This window comes from Pezoporus flaviventris, unplaced genomic scaffold (genome assembly GCF_033815535.1).
Source record: "Pezoporus flaviventris isolate CSIRO_AGI_PZ_B2104156 unplaced genomic scaffold, CSIRO_AGI_Pfla_v1 ptg000007l, whole genome shotgun sequence".
In the NCBI taxonomy this organism is placed as follows: Eukaryota; Metazoa; Chordata; class Aves; order Psittaciformes; family Psittacidae; genus Pezoporus; species Pezoporus flaviventris.
Genome location: NW_026892555.1, coordinates 42,975,686 through 42,994,620, shown reverse-complemented (window position 1 = coordinate 42,994,620; position 18,935 = coordinate 42,975,686). Strand labels below are relative to the sequence as shown.

Below are 18,935 nucleotides of genomic sequence, written 5' to 3'. Positions count from 1 at the left end.
GTGGCAGCCACTACAGGAGTCAAAATAAACACCATGGGAAGAGTTAGGAAATCCTCCTGAATCCTCAAAATAAAGCCAAGGTGAGGGAAAAACGAGCCCTCAGGTTACTTTTCACTGTGAACATGGGGCATGTGTTGCAGTTCCCATTCAACAGCACTCAAGCTACCTCCATCCTTGCCATTTACCAAACACTGTCAAAAGCCATGTGCAGTTTGGTGTGGACTCCAGCATCTGTTTTTCCTTATGTGGATGCATGTTCTAAGGGGGTTTGAAACAGTGGGTGAAAGGGGCGCTGTGTCTCTTGGTATCACTCACCCAGCTGCATTTGTAAAAGCGACTCTTGTAAAGTCTGCTTGAAATTTCAGCTAAGTGATATTAACTGTAAGGTGCTAACAGCATGATGTTTTATATGACTGGTGTTAAAACATTTTCACTTCCAGCCACTGAACCCACAGCAGGAATTTATAGTGCCCTATCCCCACGGTGTTTTGGGAGTGCGTCAGTAAATCCTGTAGAGCAAACAATTTAATAGTGTATGATATAATAGCAGCTTAAAATAGTCCTCTAGCCCCGAGTAAAGAGCAGAAAGCTATATTATTTATTGTGAGTGTCGGACTTTATGTGACTGAGAGCTTGCATGTACTGTGACCCTCTCCTGCAGGGAGGCAGAGGGCAGGGCTGTGATCAGCTCTCATGGCAGCACTCTGATGAAAGGGGCTGTTTCAGTCCCTTGCCCAGGCTGAAAGCCTCATCAGCGCCAGAATCTTTCCCCTTCTCATAGTCTGAATGGATTATGTTTTATCAAACATGCGTGCAGACGGGGGCAGTGAGAGGGAGAAGAGAGCAGAGAGGAGCTCTATACTTTGGTTAACTTGGATTTTTTTTTATTTAGCTGCCTGACATTTTCCCATGCTTAAAGGAAGTCAGATCTTGACTCATATTTTCCTACTTACTGTTTTTCTCCACAGAAGCATTGCTGTCCACTAACAGCTGACTTCCGTATATTTCTTTTAGCAAGATTAACATTATCTAACAGACCTGCAAAGAGCATGATGCCTTTGAGCTGAGGGATGGGTGACAAGGGTAGCGAGAGAGGGCTATTGCAAAGACCAGTTTAACCCCTTGTGATTGTTTTTCAGACCCAAGGGGCAGGCTCCCCGCGCTCCTCGCCCAGCCACACAATCAGTCGACCAATTCCAATGCCCATCAGGTCTGCCTCTGCCTGCTCCACCCCAACCCATGCACCTCAGGACTCTCTGACTGGGGTGGGAGGAGATGTGCAGGAAGCCTTTGCACAAAGTAAGTCTCATTAATAGCTTGTCTAGATACTTGGAGACTGTTTGAAGAATCATTATTTCTTGTGAAATATTTCTAAATGAACTGAGCTCCTGAATAGCATGGTATGAATCAAAACAAAGCAAAACAGTTATGCAACAACTGTGGTTTACCATTGAAAATCAACTTTGTCAGCCATCAGATTTTGCTGTCAAAGTGAGCAGGTAAGCAGAAACTGGACAATGATGCCAATTAACAGATTTTGTGGTAAGAGGGAATTTCAATGCGTGATGGCCAGGCCAGTTATCAGCACTCTGTTAACTAAAAGAATTGCTGTTGACTTCAGCAAGGCGTTGTCACTGTGTTCGGTTTTAAATAAAGACTTTGCAAAGAATAGCTGGTGCAATTATAGGATTAGTTCAGGTGGAAAAGACTCTTGTAAGTCACCATGTCTTCCTGCTCCAAGAATGAGGGCTTCAAAGTGAGATGAGACTGTTCAGGACCTTAACCAGTTGAGTTCTGAATGGCTCTTGCCATGAATTTTCCACAGCCTCTGTTCCAGTGTTTGACCATGCTTAATGTGTAAATTTTTTGTCCTTGTATCTGATTGGAACATCCCTTGATGCAGTTTGTGACTGCTGACCCTTGTCTTTTGCTTTGGGCCTCTGAGAAGGGTCCAGCTAGACCAGACAGAAATTTTATCTGAAGTGTAAGTGAACCTTTCCTTTGCGTTTCCAGAAAACTGCCGTAGGCTGCACAGTGTTTTCACTCCTCTTTCCACTCTTTCATCAAGCAACAATAAATTTTAAACTGTTTTGAATTTCTAAGGCCACAGATTAAATAATTATGTTGAGTACTAAAGCACGAAGAAATATTCTCTAATCTGCTCTCTCCTAAAATATTTATATCACTGCAATTCTTTTATTTGAATCTTTTTTTTCCCCTGTTTCCTTAGTACAAATCAAGTTTATGTGGAGCTCTGGAGTTCCTCTGCTGCAGTAGAAGTGTACTTGTTCCAAGGAGCCCAGTTCAGCCTTTTCATGCACCCTTCCTCTTGATTTTCGTAGGAATTATGCCTCTGTGCATGTATCTTAAGACAAGGTTGAATCTATAATACAATCAAGAAGTTTCCACTAAAGTGCTAATCAATTCATGTATCGAACCAAGGAATATTTCCTAGTCTCAACATAACCGATTGCTGGATATCTCATTTTCTATGGCAAAAGAAATGGGCAAGATACACTTTTCCTCTCTTTGCTATGAAAAAATTCGAGACAGGCAAATATATGGACCACTAACCCCTATGCTGTTTTAGGATAGTTTCTTACAGAGCTGGGAGTAAGAGAAGTAGTGGCCACAATAAAATATCCATAAATAACATTAAGGCTGCCTCAGGCAAATGATTTTAAGTATATAAATGTGTTCTGTTCAAGATAAAAAGCAATATAAAAACGTAAGTGATCGCATTTAAAAACTGCTGCATTTGATAAATATCTAGCTTTATGTCATTATTTACCATATTCTCTAGATAGGAAGGTCAAACCCAAAGAACTTGAAGCCAGCTGTTCTGTCACATCTTGACATACAATTTTGTGAGAGGAGGTGTAGGCTGAGATTTTACGGCTCCTTTCTGTGCTCCACCAACAGACGTCTGCCTATCTGTACATAATGCGGACAGGCCACAGCTAAAGCACAGTTTCTCTTGTGGTTTGGGTTTTTTTCTCTTTCACAGTGTTTGCCATAGTTGAGAGATACACAATTGAGAACACTTTAGAGAGGGAGTGGCTGTCTCCAGTGTTTGTGTGTATAAGAGAGAGATTAACTTCTTTAATTTACATTCCAGTAACCATTTGCTAGTGGAGATAGACATATATATATATATATATATATATAAAAATCTCTTTAGGATGTGGGGAAGTTTTTTAAATGTATTGGTTTGCATTCAGCAAGTTTTAAAGAATCTACAGCAGTCAAATCCTGACAATTCCTGTGAATAATCCAGTTTGAAAGATTATAGATTCTGTGGGATATATTGGTTATTCAGCTACAATAGGAGCTACGTTTGGGATTTGGGAGAATTAAGCAAGCATTACCCACAGTCTGCTCCTAGGGAAGGAGTATTTCATGCAGCTCACAAGAATCTTTCATGATTGATGGTTAAGGGAATATTGCCAGGTTCAGCAGGGAAGCACTTCTAGATCCATTATTAGAAAGAGTTTAAAAGCAGCCTGAGGCTGTTTAGAGAGTCAATAGTGCTCCCCTTATTAAAATAAAAAAAAAAGGAGAGACAGTAAATTATGGAATGGAGTGTACAAGAAAGTCCTTGAGCTACAGGAGAGGCTGAGAGGGAGTGGAGAAGAAAAGTCCATCTCAGTCTCAATGAGGTCAAGTATGTTTCTTCAACATTTGCCATAATTATCTGGCAAATACCTGGCAATAATGGTGTCATTAAATAGAGCTGTGGGAACTTAGAGAAAACACTTAATTTCTTCCCTCCTCCTGCACAGACATTGTCAATGAGTTCACACTGGATTTAATCTTCCAGGCCTGCTCTGCTGGTGTCACCCCACAAATGAAAGCTTGATGGCAGTGAATAATCTCCACATATCTGGCATTGTGATTAAATGAAGCATGAGGGTAGGCTTCTGCTCTTGCATGCAGCATAAGTAAATGAGGCTGTTCTGCAGAGAATTCTTCTGCACGTGTCCCTCATAAGGACTTTGATACTCTGAGTTATCACAATGGCAGCTTTCAACAGGGTTAAAACTGCTTTCAACAGGAAAACATATGTCTTGTGAAGAATAGTAACGCTGTGCTTTGTCTCTTGCTTCAGGTGCAAGAAGAAACTTAAGAAATGATTTGCTGGTGGCAGCAGATTCAATCACCAACACCATGTCTTCTTTGGTAAAAGAACTAAATTCTGGTGAGTGGGGCTAACACGGGTGGATAGTCATTTCACATCTATTTGAAGAAGTGGGAGGCAGGAAAATACAAACCAGCAAAAAAGCAGGATGATGTTATCTTCAAAGCTTTTTATGCTTTTAGAAAAAAAAACAAACAGCTAAATAGCAGCTTCAGGAATACAGCAGATCTGAAAGCTATGGGCAGAGAGATGCAGCTGGGTACACTGAAAACTCCTGAGAAGTTTGTTTGTGATTCCACATGGAGTGGGATTTTACTCTTTAGAAATTCATTTAGTATAGAACACATAGGACCTGTTGTAAAATGTTGTCTGTGGTATTCTCATTAAAATATCCTACCTAATAACCAAGGTAAGCAAAGGCGTCACTACTCTGTCTTACCAAAAGAAGAAAACTGTTAGCTCTGTAGATACGTGTAGAATAATATATGTTACTCACTATGAGGTGGCAGAACTCAAAGTTGGAAAGACAGAGAAATCCTTAGAGGATCAGCCAAGTATACACACTGTTGTGAAAGTTAAATGGAAGCATGTGTCACCTTTCACTTCATAGAAGTGGGCAGCGAGACAGAAAGCAATGTGGATTCCGAATTTGGACGGACTCATTTTGATGACCTTGTTCCATCCCCAACGTCTGAGAAGGCTTTCCTTGCACAGATCCATGCCCGGAAGCCAGGGTACATCCACAGTGCTGCTGCCACCGGCTCCCTCCGCAGTGACATGTGGGTACCTGCTCAATTTGCCTTCTTAATCTCATTCTTTATATGTTGAAAACAGTGTTTCCTCTCCTTCTTAACTGATTGCCACCAAAAACTGCGTGCATCCAAGTAAGAACAGCTTCATGGTTAGATAGTAATGAGCACTGTAAACAATAAAGGCCAGAACTAAGCAGCATGGAGGCTGTGGGACAGCTGTGCTCTCTCTTATGCCCTGCAGTCCTGTTCCCTTCGTATCCAGACTAAGGGGCCTGTTGGAGGCTGCTGGAAAAAAAGAAGTTTTTAAATGAAAAAGACAGAATGCTTTTTATTGACCAACTCAATTGACTTACAAGACAATTTATTTTTAGAACCTGAATCTTCTTATCAAAGACAATAGGCATTTTTCCAGTTATTTTTAGTTCAACCTCTTTGTACCAAGTTATTGAGAACTTTTGTTACGCAGTTCTGTAGAGCTGTACCCCCAAAATACCTTCAGCAGGGTATGTCCTTTTGTCTATTTCATCAATATCAGAGCACTGGAGAGAAGAAATAGGTGAGGTGTTTTCCAGTTCTAGGAAAATACTAGCCAATGGAGCATGTGTTGGTGTAAAAGCATCCCACTCTCCTCATAGTTACAGTAAAGGGAAGTGTTATTGACTCGGAATGTCACTCATCTCAGGAGGCTATTTATTGGTAATTTTCTTTAGGGTTACAGAAGATGGAGACCCCTATGTCAGAGCAGATGATGAAAATTATGAGAATGACTCTGTCCGTCAGCTGGAGAATGAACTGAAAATGGAGGAGTACCTGAAGCAGAAGCTGCAGGATGAGGCATACCAGGTGGGAGAAGGACGCCAGCTGCCCATATATCTCCATAAGTGAGAAAAAACAGTACACCATAGCTGGCCAGTGCCCTTCTTAACCTTAGTCCCTGCGGCGTGATGTGTTCTCAGTTACTAGAGCAGCCACATTCCAGAACCTGCTACTGTTCTCTTTTACTGACTGTCATGCATCTAACCTTTGTGCATATCTTGGAAGACCACACTGCCCGAGGCACACAGCAGTAGTCCTTAGGGCATCAGGTGGGACAGAATTGTCTCTGGTGGTGTCAAGCTGAGTTCTTGCTAGATTTAGATTACTTTTTTTTCTCTTGTAGTTAAAAACATTCAGAATGGCTTCTCCAGCGTGAACTGCAGCTCAAGTACAATCTGTGTGTTATTGTCATTGCCGGAATCTGAAATGAGAGGGGAGGGTTTGAAATCAGTTGTATCCCAGAGAACTGAGTATTCAAAAAGTATAGGGAAGTCTGGGGATTTGTCATTAAACACCCCCTAAGAAGATTTTCAAAGGGCATCTGTTCAGAAGTGTGAGTAAAACAAATTTGCAGGTGAAGCTGGAATTCTTGTAGACATCCTGTCCTGTCTGCGTAATGCTCTCTAATTCTACCTGGTGTAATGGACTATCACCAGTTTTTAGGCTAGCCTGACTGCGAACATCCTAATGTGAAATGTATTCTTATAATGTTGGTAGTAATGTCAGTAGGAGGGCACACTCGGTTCAGTTATTTGGGAGCAGAGCTGAAGCAAGCAAAATTAACTATTTTCCCGCATGGTGACCAGTTAAATTTGGAACTCATCATTACAGAACATAACAGAGATGAAAAGTATAAATGGTCTAAAAAGAAAGGATTAAGCAGGTACTGATAGATGACGTGTATGGAAATGAGGTTCAAAAACACTTGGGCAAAAATTCTTTAAACTGCTGTTTGCTGGGAGCTAACAAAATCTGGCCTTTTTTTCAGGTAGTTTTCTCTAGCATCTACTGCCAGTCACTTTGGAGACAAGAATCTGGGACTGACAGGCTCGTGATCTAATGAAGAATGGCTGCTCTTTTGGTCTTCTTTTCTGTAAAGCTGCTAGGATAAGTTCATTGACTCAAACCAAAATTGCAGATAGTTTGGAGGCTGATGTGAGCATCTGTTGTTTACCTAGGTGTGCTACATACATGCCTATGGTACCCTGCCAAAAGTCATTCCGTTGCAAAGGTCTTTAAGGACATGACAACAGGAGCAGAATTGCTACAGACTATGTCTTAAAGCAACAGTGGGTGACATGGATTTTTTTTGTTCACAATTTTTAATCCAGGATAGGAGATGGCAAAAATGACAGCCTTTAAACTTCTGAACAGGATGAGCAGCTACTGCTGATGTAATGGAAAGTAACTGTAGTTATAAAGAAGGCGTACCTCAATAGTGACAGCTGTCAAGCATCAAAGAATAAATATTACTATTGCTGGTTAAAATTCCATATAATCCTGAAAGAGCAATAGACCAATTTTGACTGCACTTTGATTACAGTATGGAAGTGCAATATATGGCAACAGTGCTACATGAGCTTCACAAGTTACAACGGGATTTTGTTCTTGCACAAAGTTGAGTACCCATGTGCACTGGAAAATAAGGTCATTCGTTGTGCAGGGTAAGTTATACATGTTGCTCAATAGAACCGGGTGTTACTGTCACTTCAGTCAAGACAGAGCTTTTCTACTGTCTTCCAACAGTATTCCCAGAACAAGGGGAGGAAATCTCCCTATTGATGTGACAATAAAACTCCTTTTGAATTCAGGTCAGCCAAGGCTAGACTCAGGTGAACTTTGTTCCCTATTGTTTTACACCATTTGTTTCCACTGGGAGGAGAGAGCGAAAGAAAAGAACAAACAGAAAAAGCGAAAGGCTTTTTTTCTTTCACAGATGTATTCCCTGAGGGAACAGAAACTCCTCATTCTAGACAAGTTCTGCTTAATAACATTTTTCCAAAGGAAATTTTACTGTCTGTAAAATTGTCAGCCCCTCTCAGGCAATGATTTGACCATAGTGACTTGAAAGTAGAGAGTATTTTTAGTTGATAACCACAGACCCAAAGCATGCAATGCGCAAGAAGTCCTTCTCAAATATACTGGGAAGGACTTCTTCCTTCCCTTTTGATTCGCTTTTCACTAGGGAACAGGTTCAGAGGAAGCAAGAAGAGGTACTAAGTTAGTAGGGACCACTAGGATAATGAGATTGGCACATTGATCCTAAGACAGTGCTTTTGCTTTGACTCCTTCTCTGCACTTTGCACTTAATTTGTGGTATTTTGCTGTTCTCTTCCTTTTTCTACTAGCATCACTGAGTAGTCTCTGGAGATAAGGACACAACTATCTACTTGTAAACACAAAGGCAAAGTGGGAAATCTCTGTTTATGGTATCCTGTTGAAAAGTGGCCAGGTCAACTATTCTAATTTGCGTCAAACCATTGGAATTTATTACAGGCTATTTTGCTGTTTGTACTCACATGTACACTGCATTCATCTGGATAGCCAAAAAAAGCTGGTGGCTGTAGCTATCGTAATGCAACTGTCAGCTGAAAAAATCGGCAAGGAGAAACTCCTACTAAGGTTACAGAATGGTAACCTCAGTAACAATATGGTAACCATTTTTGTGTTATTAAATGTCTCACTTTGTGTAAAAACAGCACATTTAGAAAAACATGTAGATGTAGTGTAGCATGGAAGATGGTTGGTCAAAACCCACTCTTGTTATTTTGTGTCACCTTGTATCCAAACAAGATTTTCATGCTAAACTCTAAATTAGTATTAAAGTATGAGTGGAAAACCCAAAACACGTAAGGAAATCTGGGACAGGGAACCTCAAAGGAGGCTTCTTTCCTTCTCTTTTTTGAAAGCACGTTGTAAATAACAAGTATCTGTACTGGAAGAAAACCACATTCAGCGCACAAGTGTAAATGCTAACAGTGCTTATCCTCCCACATCTGCTACCAGTTGTGTTCATGTTACAGTCTTCTGCTGGATGTGCTGTGTAAGACACTTTTCATTGGGTTTATTTTCTGGGTCCATAATTGCTCCCTTTATTTCTAGGCTTGTGCATGGCTTTCTTCAGAATAATACACTGCCTGGCTGCTCACTGGCTTAATTTGTCATCTTCTTGTTTTCTATCCTTTGTTATCTACAGGTCAGTTTACAAAGTTGAGTGCAATATCCTTCTCTCTCTCCTCTCAAGTAAGTATCATTATAATTTAGAAGAATGTTTGGAATTAATCCTCATAATGTGTTATTTCTGTTGCAGTGCACCTTGTTCTGCAATGCTGTTTCTCACTTCTCTTAACCTGTGCTAGGATGTCCAGTAATCTCTCTAAATCATTTCTATTTTTAATGAAATGTGGTCCTAGTCCTGAGGATTCCTGTTAAGCCATCAACTTTTTATCTTCTTCCTTTGTTGACTCTAAGAGTGAGAAAACAAATTTTTCATCCCTGAGGATATATTAGCCAGTATAGAGAACCTTTATCCAGAAGGTAAGGAATCAGATTACATTTCAGGAAACCTGAGTTAAGTTCCTTACAATGCTGTAGTCTTCCCAGGGTAACTGAAATAAGTAATTCCTGATGAGACCAAAACATCTACTCTAGTATGGGAAGCAGGAGTGAGGCAAATACTACAGAAAGCAATCCACCAGCTGCTTAGCCATGAAGGTATCTTTAAATGTGTTGTGAGAGTTTAAAATGCACTGATCCAAAGTGCAAGATACTCAGCTCTTAGCTAGAGTCTGGCAATTCAGGGATAAGGCAAGAAGGTCTATGAATTCCCTGCTGGTCCATATTCAAGTCATTCTCCTCGCACGTGCCAACCTCACAGTTGGCAGCGCTGAGTTTAATGCCAAGTTCAGCAACTGTGTTTTTCTCAGGGAGTCAGACAATGGCTATTTTTATGAAGTAGTTTGTTATTCTGAACATTTGCCCAGAAAATGGGAGACCACACATTGCCTTCTTGCCTCATCTGGAGCTATGGACTCTGCATTTCTGACTTCCTAGGAGACTGCTGTGAAGACGGCAGTGGGACATTGCCATCCATCCTACTCTAACACTGACCCACAGGATAACAGGACCAGAAAGGAAGAAATCAAAATAGAGGTCTGCCTCTGGTCTGCAAACTGAGTCTCCTCCTCAAAGCCAGAACTAAAGGCAACCAAAGGTCTACTGTCAAACAGACACTTCAAGTTGGGAACATGGTCATGTTGCTAGATTTTGTGTGTCATATTTTATGCTTGACTTCATTATTTATACTGCAGTTTTGATGGCAAAGTTTGACCCTGATTTAAGGGGTTTGCAGCTTCTGATGACAGTAGAATTTGGATGTTAAAGAGTGGATCTTATGAAAGCAGCTGCCAGTCTTGAGTGTTAAAAGCTGTTAGGTATTTCCAAAGCATCTGTCTCAGTGTCTCTGGCAGCTAAAGCAGAATAAATGGATGTGAAAAGCAAATAAACAGCAATACCCAGAGTACTATAAAAACCAAATAACTGCTCATAAAAATTCTTCTAACATTGCCCTTCAGGTTGCATTCATTTTCTCAGTAGCCTTGTTATAAACATGAGCCGTGTAGAGTTTCCTGAACACTGACAGCTGGAAAAGTAAGTTTTCTTCTTCAGTTTTATTGCAGTTGTCAGTTATAGGTCACATGAAAAAGAAAATAGATCTTTCAACAACAATGTATGAGCGTATAACTGTATGTAGCAGAAAGGTTATATATAATTGAATGTAATTACAATTATGAAAGGTAATAACATTCAGACAAACCATTTGCAATATTAAGTGGAAAAAATTGTTCCTTTTTTTATTAGGAAGCACTGTTAAGATAGTGATGTGGGAAAACACATACTGCCGTACAGCCTAGCTTTCTTGGAAGCGTATCCTGTCTCAAATCAGATCTCAGCAGAGATGTGAGACTGAGCTGCTACCTCATATCCCCGATGCTTTTGAAACCTTTTGAAACTGTCAAGAATAATTTATTTAAGCACTGTGGTCTGGTTAATTTCATAGTGAAACTCTTTTTGGCTCCCGTGAGAGCCCTTCAGTCAGTAGCAAAGACTGAAACATCCCCCACCAGGTATAAAAACCTGGCCCTATAGAAACTAACAGCAAAAACTGGTGAACTCAGCGTTTCACCTGTATCCATAAGAACAACACTGTATTATGGTACATTGTGGTAAACATATCTACACGTGATAAGCATGGCTTAGTGTTCTCAAAATTTACTCTCTTGTGACTGTGGAAGGCTGTCATATCTTGTGTATTTTATTCAGTACTAGTATTTCATCGCATTGGAAAAATAAACCCAAAATAGCTGATATCTAAAGTGCTTGTGCTGTTTATGTTGGGTTCTTGCTTGAAGCTTAGCAATTGCAACAAGACTTTTACTTCTAAGGTAATGTTATTCAATCAGTGATTGTACAAATACAGTCAGAATGGCCCTAGATGGCCGTATGAGGTAGAAAGCCAACAGACTTTCTCATCTCACAACAGTATTGATTTGTGCTTATTTATAAAAAGATAGGGAAAATGAGATCAGTTTATTGTAGCTTGTTATGAATGATACTGCTGTTGATAGCCAGCCGCAGAGTTTTGTTCATTTCCTCATTCATCAGTCGTGGACAAGTGGTGTTGATGTCATTTAATTAAGGGGTTTTGCAGTCTATCTTCATTTTTTAAAGTGCTTTGTACAGTTATGTAGAAATGACTTTGAAATAACATGTAGTATAACAAATTCCTAGGCCAGCAAGTGGTTCCAGTAATACATAAAACATAGTTTAATCACGTTTTCAGTTTACTGTTTATGCTAAATGTACTTTAATACCACTTGTTGGTTTTTTTCATAGACTAACAGTGAATTCGCACTTGTTTCCAGCAGGCTCTAGGCAGATCTTGAAATTAGGTGAACATTTTTTTTAGATATTAGGAAAAAACTCTTCATTATGAGAGTAGTGAGGCCCTGGCACAGGCTGCCCAGAGAAGCTGTGGCTGCCCCATCCCTGGCAGTGTTCAAGGCCAGGTTGGACAGGACCTTGAGCAACCTGGTCTAGTGGAAGGTGTCCCTGCCCATGGCAGAGGGGTTGGAACTAGGTGAGCTTTAAGGTCCCTTCCGAACCAAACCATTCTATGAATTCTATGCAACTGTGACATTATTTTGCCTTTAGCGCTTTGATAGCTGTTGTTTTTTTTCCAAGGATGGCCAGTGGGAGTAGAAAGCCCCATCTCTGAAAGTGGTTAAAAAGTTGTTATTTCCAGTTAAGAGCTGCCGACTCATGCAGTGAACGTGTTCCCCTGAGACCTACAATCTCCTACATTTTCTAAAGAAGTGCTTTCTTAGTGCTGGCATAGCAGCATTTTAGTTGGTCATGTCTAATGCATTTAAATGCATTATTACAAGAGAAAAGGAGATGAGAAAAGCTAAATTTCCCCCATGCAGTGCCACCCTCCTCGTGGTTTTTAGTTTTTTCCTTTCACTCACTCAACAAAGCTAGTTCCTCCAGCCTCTTCCTCGCAGGTCAGTGATGCAGTGGTGAAGAACCAGGATGCAGGCACTGGATGAACTGTACACATCCATAAGCCAAATGATTCAGCAACTCATTCTGTTTTGTTTTGGGGTTTTTTTCCTGACCATATACATTAAAAACCAGCATTATGTGGACCATTCCATTTGAAAATAACAGCAGGCTGACAGCACAACAATATTCAAAAATGTCTGCTACATTCACTCAGCTCTATTTTGGTTTTCTTCTTTTTTTTTCTCCTTAAGTCCTCCTCTTCCTAGCGTGTAGGTGTAAAAAAGCTGTAAAAGAACTGTGACCGAGTTGACTGGGAAGAATCAACTTTAGTTTTGTGAATTTAATTCTGAAATTACATGAGGATTAGGAGGGATGGATTTTGAAAATCCCTGAACGGTAAATAACAGAAAAGTATAAGAACAGAAAAGAACCTGTGAATTAAGACACAAAAAGGTCAAGAAACAGTTTTATAACATGACAGATAATACTGAGTCTCAACTTGCAAGTTGAGATTCTAGCATTTCCAAAGTGCTATAGTGAATTTAGAGCTCTGAGGTTCATTAGTACTTATTATTTATTGTATGAAAATCTCTATCCCAGTTCTGGCTGTGAACAGCCTTGAGAGAATTCAGAATAACCCTCCCCATGCTCCACTAAGGAGAAGTAATTTATCCAGAAAATTCAAAGTAAACCCAAATACTTAGCAGCACTATCAATGTGTCTTAGTGCATCCAGTGTTTCATAAGCCACTCTGATTTTACTCTCGTGCTTTGTAATGATACCATCAAGAAATACGAGAGGTACCTATATTTAGGTAACCCTGAAAATGATTCTTTAAAAATCAGTCTCAGGCAGTTGAGAACTGACCTCTTGCATGCCTTTCATTTGCTCTTTTTTGGCTGAATTGAGAAGAGCGAAATATGCCTTTATTAAGATTTCTAAATCAGACTTAAGCAGTACAGATGATGGCTGATTTCTAAATAATACTCATTTAAAATGTACCTCAGAATTTTTTTATGAACTTCTCATTAGGCTTGCAGTGCAGGTTTCCTTTCCATTTATCAACAAAATGTTAATGCTATGTCTTCTGTAACTGCCTGACACAAGGAGATATTAAATTAAGATCATCATACCATTTGGCATGCTTAGGTATTAAAGAACTGGATGGAAGCATTTGTGCTTGAATAATTAATACAATCAAATGGTGTCTAGGAAGGAGAAGAAGAAAGAAAAACTACCTGACCTTTCTTCATTCATCAGCTTTAATTTAACTCTATTTTACTGAAGTAATTTGCATTTCATGTCTTGTCAGCTTTATACCTGAAATAAGTAGAAAAGAATTCATGTCAGTGGTGTTTGGGCTTTTGTGCTGCTGTTATCATATCTCATGCAGTGCAGATTGGATTTCTGTCTGAGGTGTCTCAAGAGGAAAAGGATGATGATCTCCTTAACTTTGAAAGGGTCAAGTGTGTAAACAGTACCTTTATGATAAATGTCCAAAAGCAAAAATTTGCCTTATTACCCGACTCTGCTTCCTGACATGGTTCTGAGAAAGAGCATCAATGTTTATCAAGCATTTTCCATTACCAACTAAAACTTTTATGCCTCCAGTACAGGAATTTAAGATACTTACTGATGTTCCAGGATATGGAGGAGCACCAGGGAGAAACTGGTGCCGCAGCAGGTTAGGTTAGGCTGATTGTGAGCTGTAACACCCAGAATCGTTCTTTTAAGTAACTACATTTCTTTTTAGACACAGTAAAACATACCAATGTATGTAAATCAAAGGAGAGATGTTTACATGTGAGAGGAAGCTCATGATGGTGAGTGACTCTTAACTGAGTGGCTGAACGCTGCATACAAGGGGAATAATCCATGAATTCACCACCAGTAATCTGTTTGTAGAGAAAAATGGAAGGGGAAAAAGGGGCCATCTGCAAATCTGTGTCAGTGCAGACTGAGTTACCCCAGGTTCCCACAGCAGAGCAGGCAACAGTCTTCTCAGCCACGGTAAGAAGTTTCCAACTTCCCACGTGCCCTGTAACTTTCTGTTTGCAGCTCAAATACCTATGTCTCACCTAGGCAGAATGGATTTTTCACTTTTTTTCAGGTATGACCACAGGAATTGTCCAGCTCCTCTTTTTTTTTTCCTCAATAAAGCAGCAGGCAGAGGCTATACTTGCTCTACCTGTCTGGGTGCAGCATCTTAAACCAGCACTGTTTAAAAACCTTCCCTCCACGTTTCTCAACAGGCAAGCTGCAGTCAGACAGACAATGAAAGCTATGTAAGAACTGATGATGAGGAGAGCTGCTTTCGGACAGACGATGAAGAAAACTCAGCTGCAAACTTCACAGAAGAGTGGAACCAAGAGGTGCAGCGTCTCTTGACAAAAAAATCACATAACTAAGTTCTGAGGACTGTAGCACAGTACTTTTGTTCTAAGAGTTGTAGTTTGTAGATGTGTGTTTTTGACAACAAGACTTTTGTTTAAAGCTAACTTACATTAGCTGCATCTTCTGTAACATGGCTCATTACCAGTGAAGAAAACAGACTGACGTAAGTACTGCTGTTACAAAGAATAGCGGTATTAATAACTCACGTAAACCCTTTGCACATGATATTGAACCTGTTCAGTTTACAATGACAATACTGTTTATAGATAGAAACTTGATTTCTGAATACTTTGAGATTTTAGTAGCTCAGTTTACTATACACTGTACATTTTTTCCACAGAAGAAATAAAAAGCTACAATTATGCATTTAACAGTGAATGATTATACTCCTGAGTGTATATATGTAGTAGCCCAGACAAACAAAGTACCAGACTATATTTGCAATTTGTTTGCAAGTCTTTAAATTAAGACTTACAAAAAATGTACTAAAATAATAATTATAATAATATAATTAATAAGAATAAAAAACGTCTCTAATTTAGGGCTAATGTGTAACTTAGGAATGTTTCTTTCAAAATAATCTAACAAATCAGCCATAGAAGTTAGTGTAAATATTTTTTTTCCAAATAGATACCATATACAAAAGGTGACATTCAAATGATATAGAATCTAGTTTTTAAATCAGCACAGATCTTCTTAAAACTGTGAACTATGTTTTGAAATACTCGTTGCTAAAGCTGTTTATAAACCACAGGTGCCATAAGATCCCTGAACTGACTGATGTTACGTATAATCCTCCATGGTATTGTTTCATTGATGTTTTAGCTTTAGTAAGCATGTGTTCAACAAAACGGCTCTTTCCATCTCTCCGCCCCTCCTCTCCCCACCCCAAATGTTATTTTCGAGGCCTTCAGCTTTAAATGTACAGGCTTAAAGTGCGCTTGCAACTGTTCTTTTTATTTCCGAATGTGTATTGCCTTAGCCAGCCACCAGGTGTTCTGCATGCACTCTTGGAAATGTGTACTGAGACTCTTTCAGAGCTGGATGGAGAAATAGCTATCAGTGAAAAGCACAAGAGAAGTGGTGGAATTTGTCGGAAGGACAGGCATACAGTTACAGAACTGGAGTTTTGTCCAGTTTAGTACTTTTCTGATACAAAGGCATGTCAGGAGAAAAGAGACTTACCTGGCCATTTTGGATAAGGCAGTGATACTGCTAGCTCAAAAGCATTTGCGCTGCCGTGACTACAAACCTACAGATACCGACAGAGCAGGGACTGACACAAACTAGCTGTAATGTCCTCCCCACAGCGTACTGCTTGGAAATAAAGATTATGTATATACGGCACATAGCGCTGCCATGCAGAAAATCAGAGCCAGGCCAGGAACAGCTAGACCAGAAGCCGGTCAGTGACGCAGTGCAATGTTACATGCTCAGCCCTCCTGAGGAGCACAGTGTGTTAGGTTGGGATCACCTCTGTGCTCATGTAATTTTACTGCCCTGACACACAGTATTAGGCTTCCAGTATCTGGCTGACCTGAAGTGACACAGCCCTGAAAACAGTAGTGTTTCATACAGATATTTCACACCAGCACAGTTTGCCTACAGCGAGTGATGAGGTACCCATCTAAAGCAGGTTATCATGGTTTGTCTGTCCTTGCTTTCATGGTGACGTGGATGTGTGCTGCCGTGTTTATGTGAGATTGCAGTGTAGCTCGACCCAGTAAGTCCACTTGTTTGCATGCATGCTCTAGGCTAGTGGCTGTTTCCCTGGGCACTATGTGTTAGGGAATGAGTATCTGTATGAAAGAGTTGCTGCCATTTTTCACTTTCATATTGTATTATTGCTTATGCAGATCTCTTGTCCGCCTCTCCTTGCATATCTGGGCTTGGTCTGAGGCATCTAAATGCATACTAAGGCATCCAGATACCTTTATGTAAGCTTTTCATTTCTGCAATCACTGGTCTTTGCTCCTGGGGTATGTGCCATCCTGGCAAGGCAGGCAGGCACCATATCCTCTGATGCCCCCTCCTCCAGCCTCCTCTCAGGAATGGGTTAGCCTCCACTAGTGCCTAGCACTCCATGTTTAAAGCTACTCCAGCGAATCAGCAGACATTGCTCTCAGCTCAGGATTCCACACGAGCATTTCCTGAACAGAAATAAATCAAGCTAGAATACAGCTACAAGCAATGGCTGACTAATTCAACCCATGTCATGTCTAACTGTACCCAGAGTAATAGATCCCTCCTGTACTGTCATCTTAGTGTCTGCGTGCTCATAATCGCTATGCTTAAAATAGATGCAATAGAATAAATCCATTGCAAGGGCTTCCAGACTAGGAGTAAGGAAAAAGTTGACAAATCAAGAGCCTTTCTTTCAGGCTGGTGCCAACAAAGTGATCCCCAGCAGAGCCCTGGCTCCCTTACACCCTAGAGCCCTGAGATTAAGCACCTCTTACTTGGCTCTCTAGATATCTATTTTAAGCATTTCCCAACTGTTGAGCTGGCTGTGTTTTCACCCAGCTGGTCTTTGTCTGTTTGTTGAATATTGTTTTGGTTGTGGTTTGCGGTCATTAAAACAGAGTTACAGAAGAGGTCCCTGGCACGGGCCTTCTCTTAACTACCAGTGGCCCACCACAGCAGTCAAAACTCCAGGTGGTTTTACTGTCACTGGAGGAAAACCAGTGTTTGCAATCAGGAGACAGGGATGTGAAGATTTATAAGGTCCTTGAATGTCCAAAGCGAAGGTGGAGAATGGGTTGTCTGTAAGTAGTAATGTTATCTAAACTGCATAAAAAAGGTGTGTGGCCTTTGTTGTGATATAATATGTATTTTCTTATATGCATGAGCCAGATTGTTGCGTCATAATTTATCATAAGTGTGTCCGCCTTTACTTTCAGTCATCTTCTCCCATCCTTATTGGTTCTTGGCAATTACTGTAGATAGACCTTGTAAATATTGCAACCTTGGGTTGCTGCAATCACGTTGGTTCAATTCAGCAGATGGAGCTGTGAACAACAAGCACTCCACTGTGTCCTGAAGACAAAAGGGCATTTTTACATTTGAACCAAAAAAAAAGAATCTAAGTATGAAGAGTTACATCTTGAGGCTACTAACTGTAAGACATTTTTGAAACTACTGTACTTGACACCAGTTGAGACAGATACAGACACTAAAGATGTCATGATATTCATTGGTATTGTAACAGAACTGCTATTGTATGGGGTTTTTGTATTGCTGTTAAGTATTGTTGTGTGTGTGTGTGTTGGAACCTACTGGGGACGTTATATTTTGAAGTGATTAAACTATTTAATTGTGTGTCTATATTTTGGAATGGAATTATTTCTTCATTAAAAAGATTTTTAAAAGTAACTTATGGAGCATCATATTTGTGGCTTATTTGGGGTTTGGAAGTCCTGTTCATGGAGCCCAAGCGAGTGTTTTCTCAGTAGGGAAAGAAAATATGTCCCTGTGGTGCAGCAAGTAGTACTTCTTTCACCCACACTGACTCTTTCACCTCCATGCAAGAGAACTCCTTCCACCGCTTTCCCCAGCACTTTGAGCGTCGTACTGCCAAGCACCTGCCGCCAAGTGGTTGCTTCTTTCTTCTTGTCTTTAGCAGTTTCATAACATGAAAATGCAGTTCCTGGTCTGTGAAACAGACTTGTCCTTCTACTTGACAGCACTGAAATCACCCTGAGCCTGTCAGGGGTCTGACAAGAGTCCTGGTATGGAGCTATGAGGGGACCCTGGTCCTGGGGAACCTGAACTATCTACAATAGTGTATTTTTTCTTACCCACTGTTTCCCTGGCTCTGCCCTTAGCAGGAGCAAGAGTTTGGAAGAGGTGCGTTTTAATGGCTTTACCATACACAGCCACATGTAAACTTTTATTGCAGGAAGGTGTGAAGTCTTTGTTTTCCCAACTACACTTTTAAGATGTCTTTCCATATACCAGGTGTTGGTAATTCCAGCTGGTTGCTAACCTCAAGGAGCACGGACTTGCAAAGCAAAAGCTCCTACTTAAAGCAACAATTTGTGTCCTGAAGAGGTACCTCCAAGCATGGCAAGATCAGGAGGCCATACCCATCTGCACTTTTCTACCCATGGTGCTGGTAGTCGTCCATGAGGCAGGTGGCTGGGGGTGTTCTGCTGACCCATGGTGGCAGTCACAATGCAGCCAGCCACTGTCCCCAGCTCTACCACAGCGTTGCTAGCTGGCCAATAAATCAGACTGGAGTGGGGTCTGTTGGAAGGAAAGCAGTAGCAGCA

The 18,935-nt window shown here is 40.5% G+C and overlaps 1 protein-coding gene across 20 annotated transcripts in view; it reads left to right on the top strand.

Annotated features, from left to right (window-relative positions):
- The window catches only part of DTNA (dystrobrevin alpha), a 230,824-nt gene extending 212,788 nt beyond the window's left edge, over window positions 1-18,036 (top strand). For 19 of the 20 annotated variants that reach the window (XM_061448537.1, XM_061448530.1, XM_061448534.1 and 16 more), the window contains 5 exons: window positions 1,140-1,299; window positions 4,109-4,198; window positions 4,749-4,917; window positions 5,601-5,733; window positions 14,523-18,036. In XM_061448537.1, coding sequence (XP_061304521.1) covers window positions 1,140-1,299; window positions 4,109-4,198; window positions 4,749-4,917; window positions 5,601-5,733; window positions 14,523-14,678 — 708 coding nt within the window. In that variant the 3' untranslated portion in view covers window positions 14,679-18,036. Of the gene's footprint in view, window positions 1-1,139; window positions 1,300-4,108; window positions 4,199-4,748; window positions 4,918-5,600; window positions 5,734-8,902; window positions 8,950-14,522 lie in introns of all 20 variants that reach the window. The other variant, XM_061448535.1, reaches the window with a different exon arrangement.
- The last annotated feature ends 899 nt before the right edge of the window (window positions 18,037-18,935 follow it).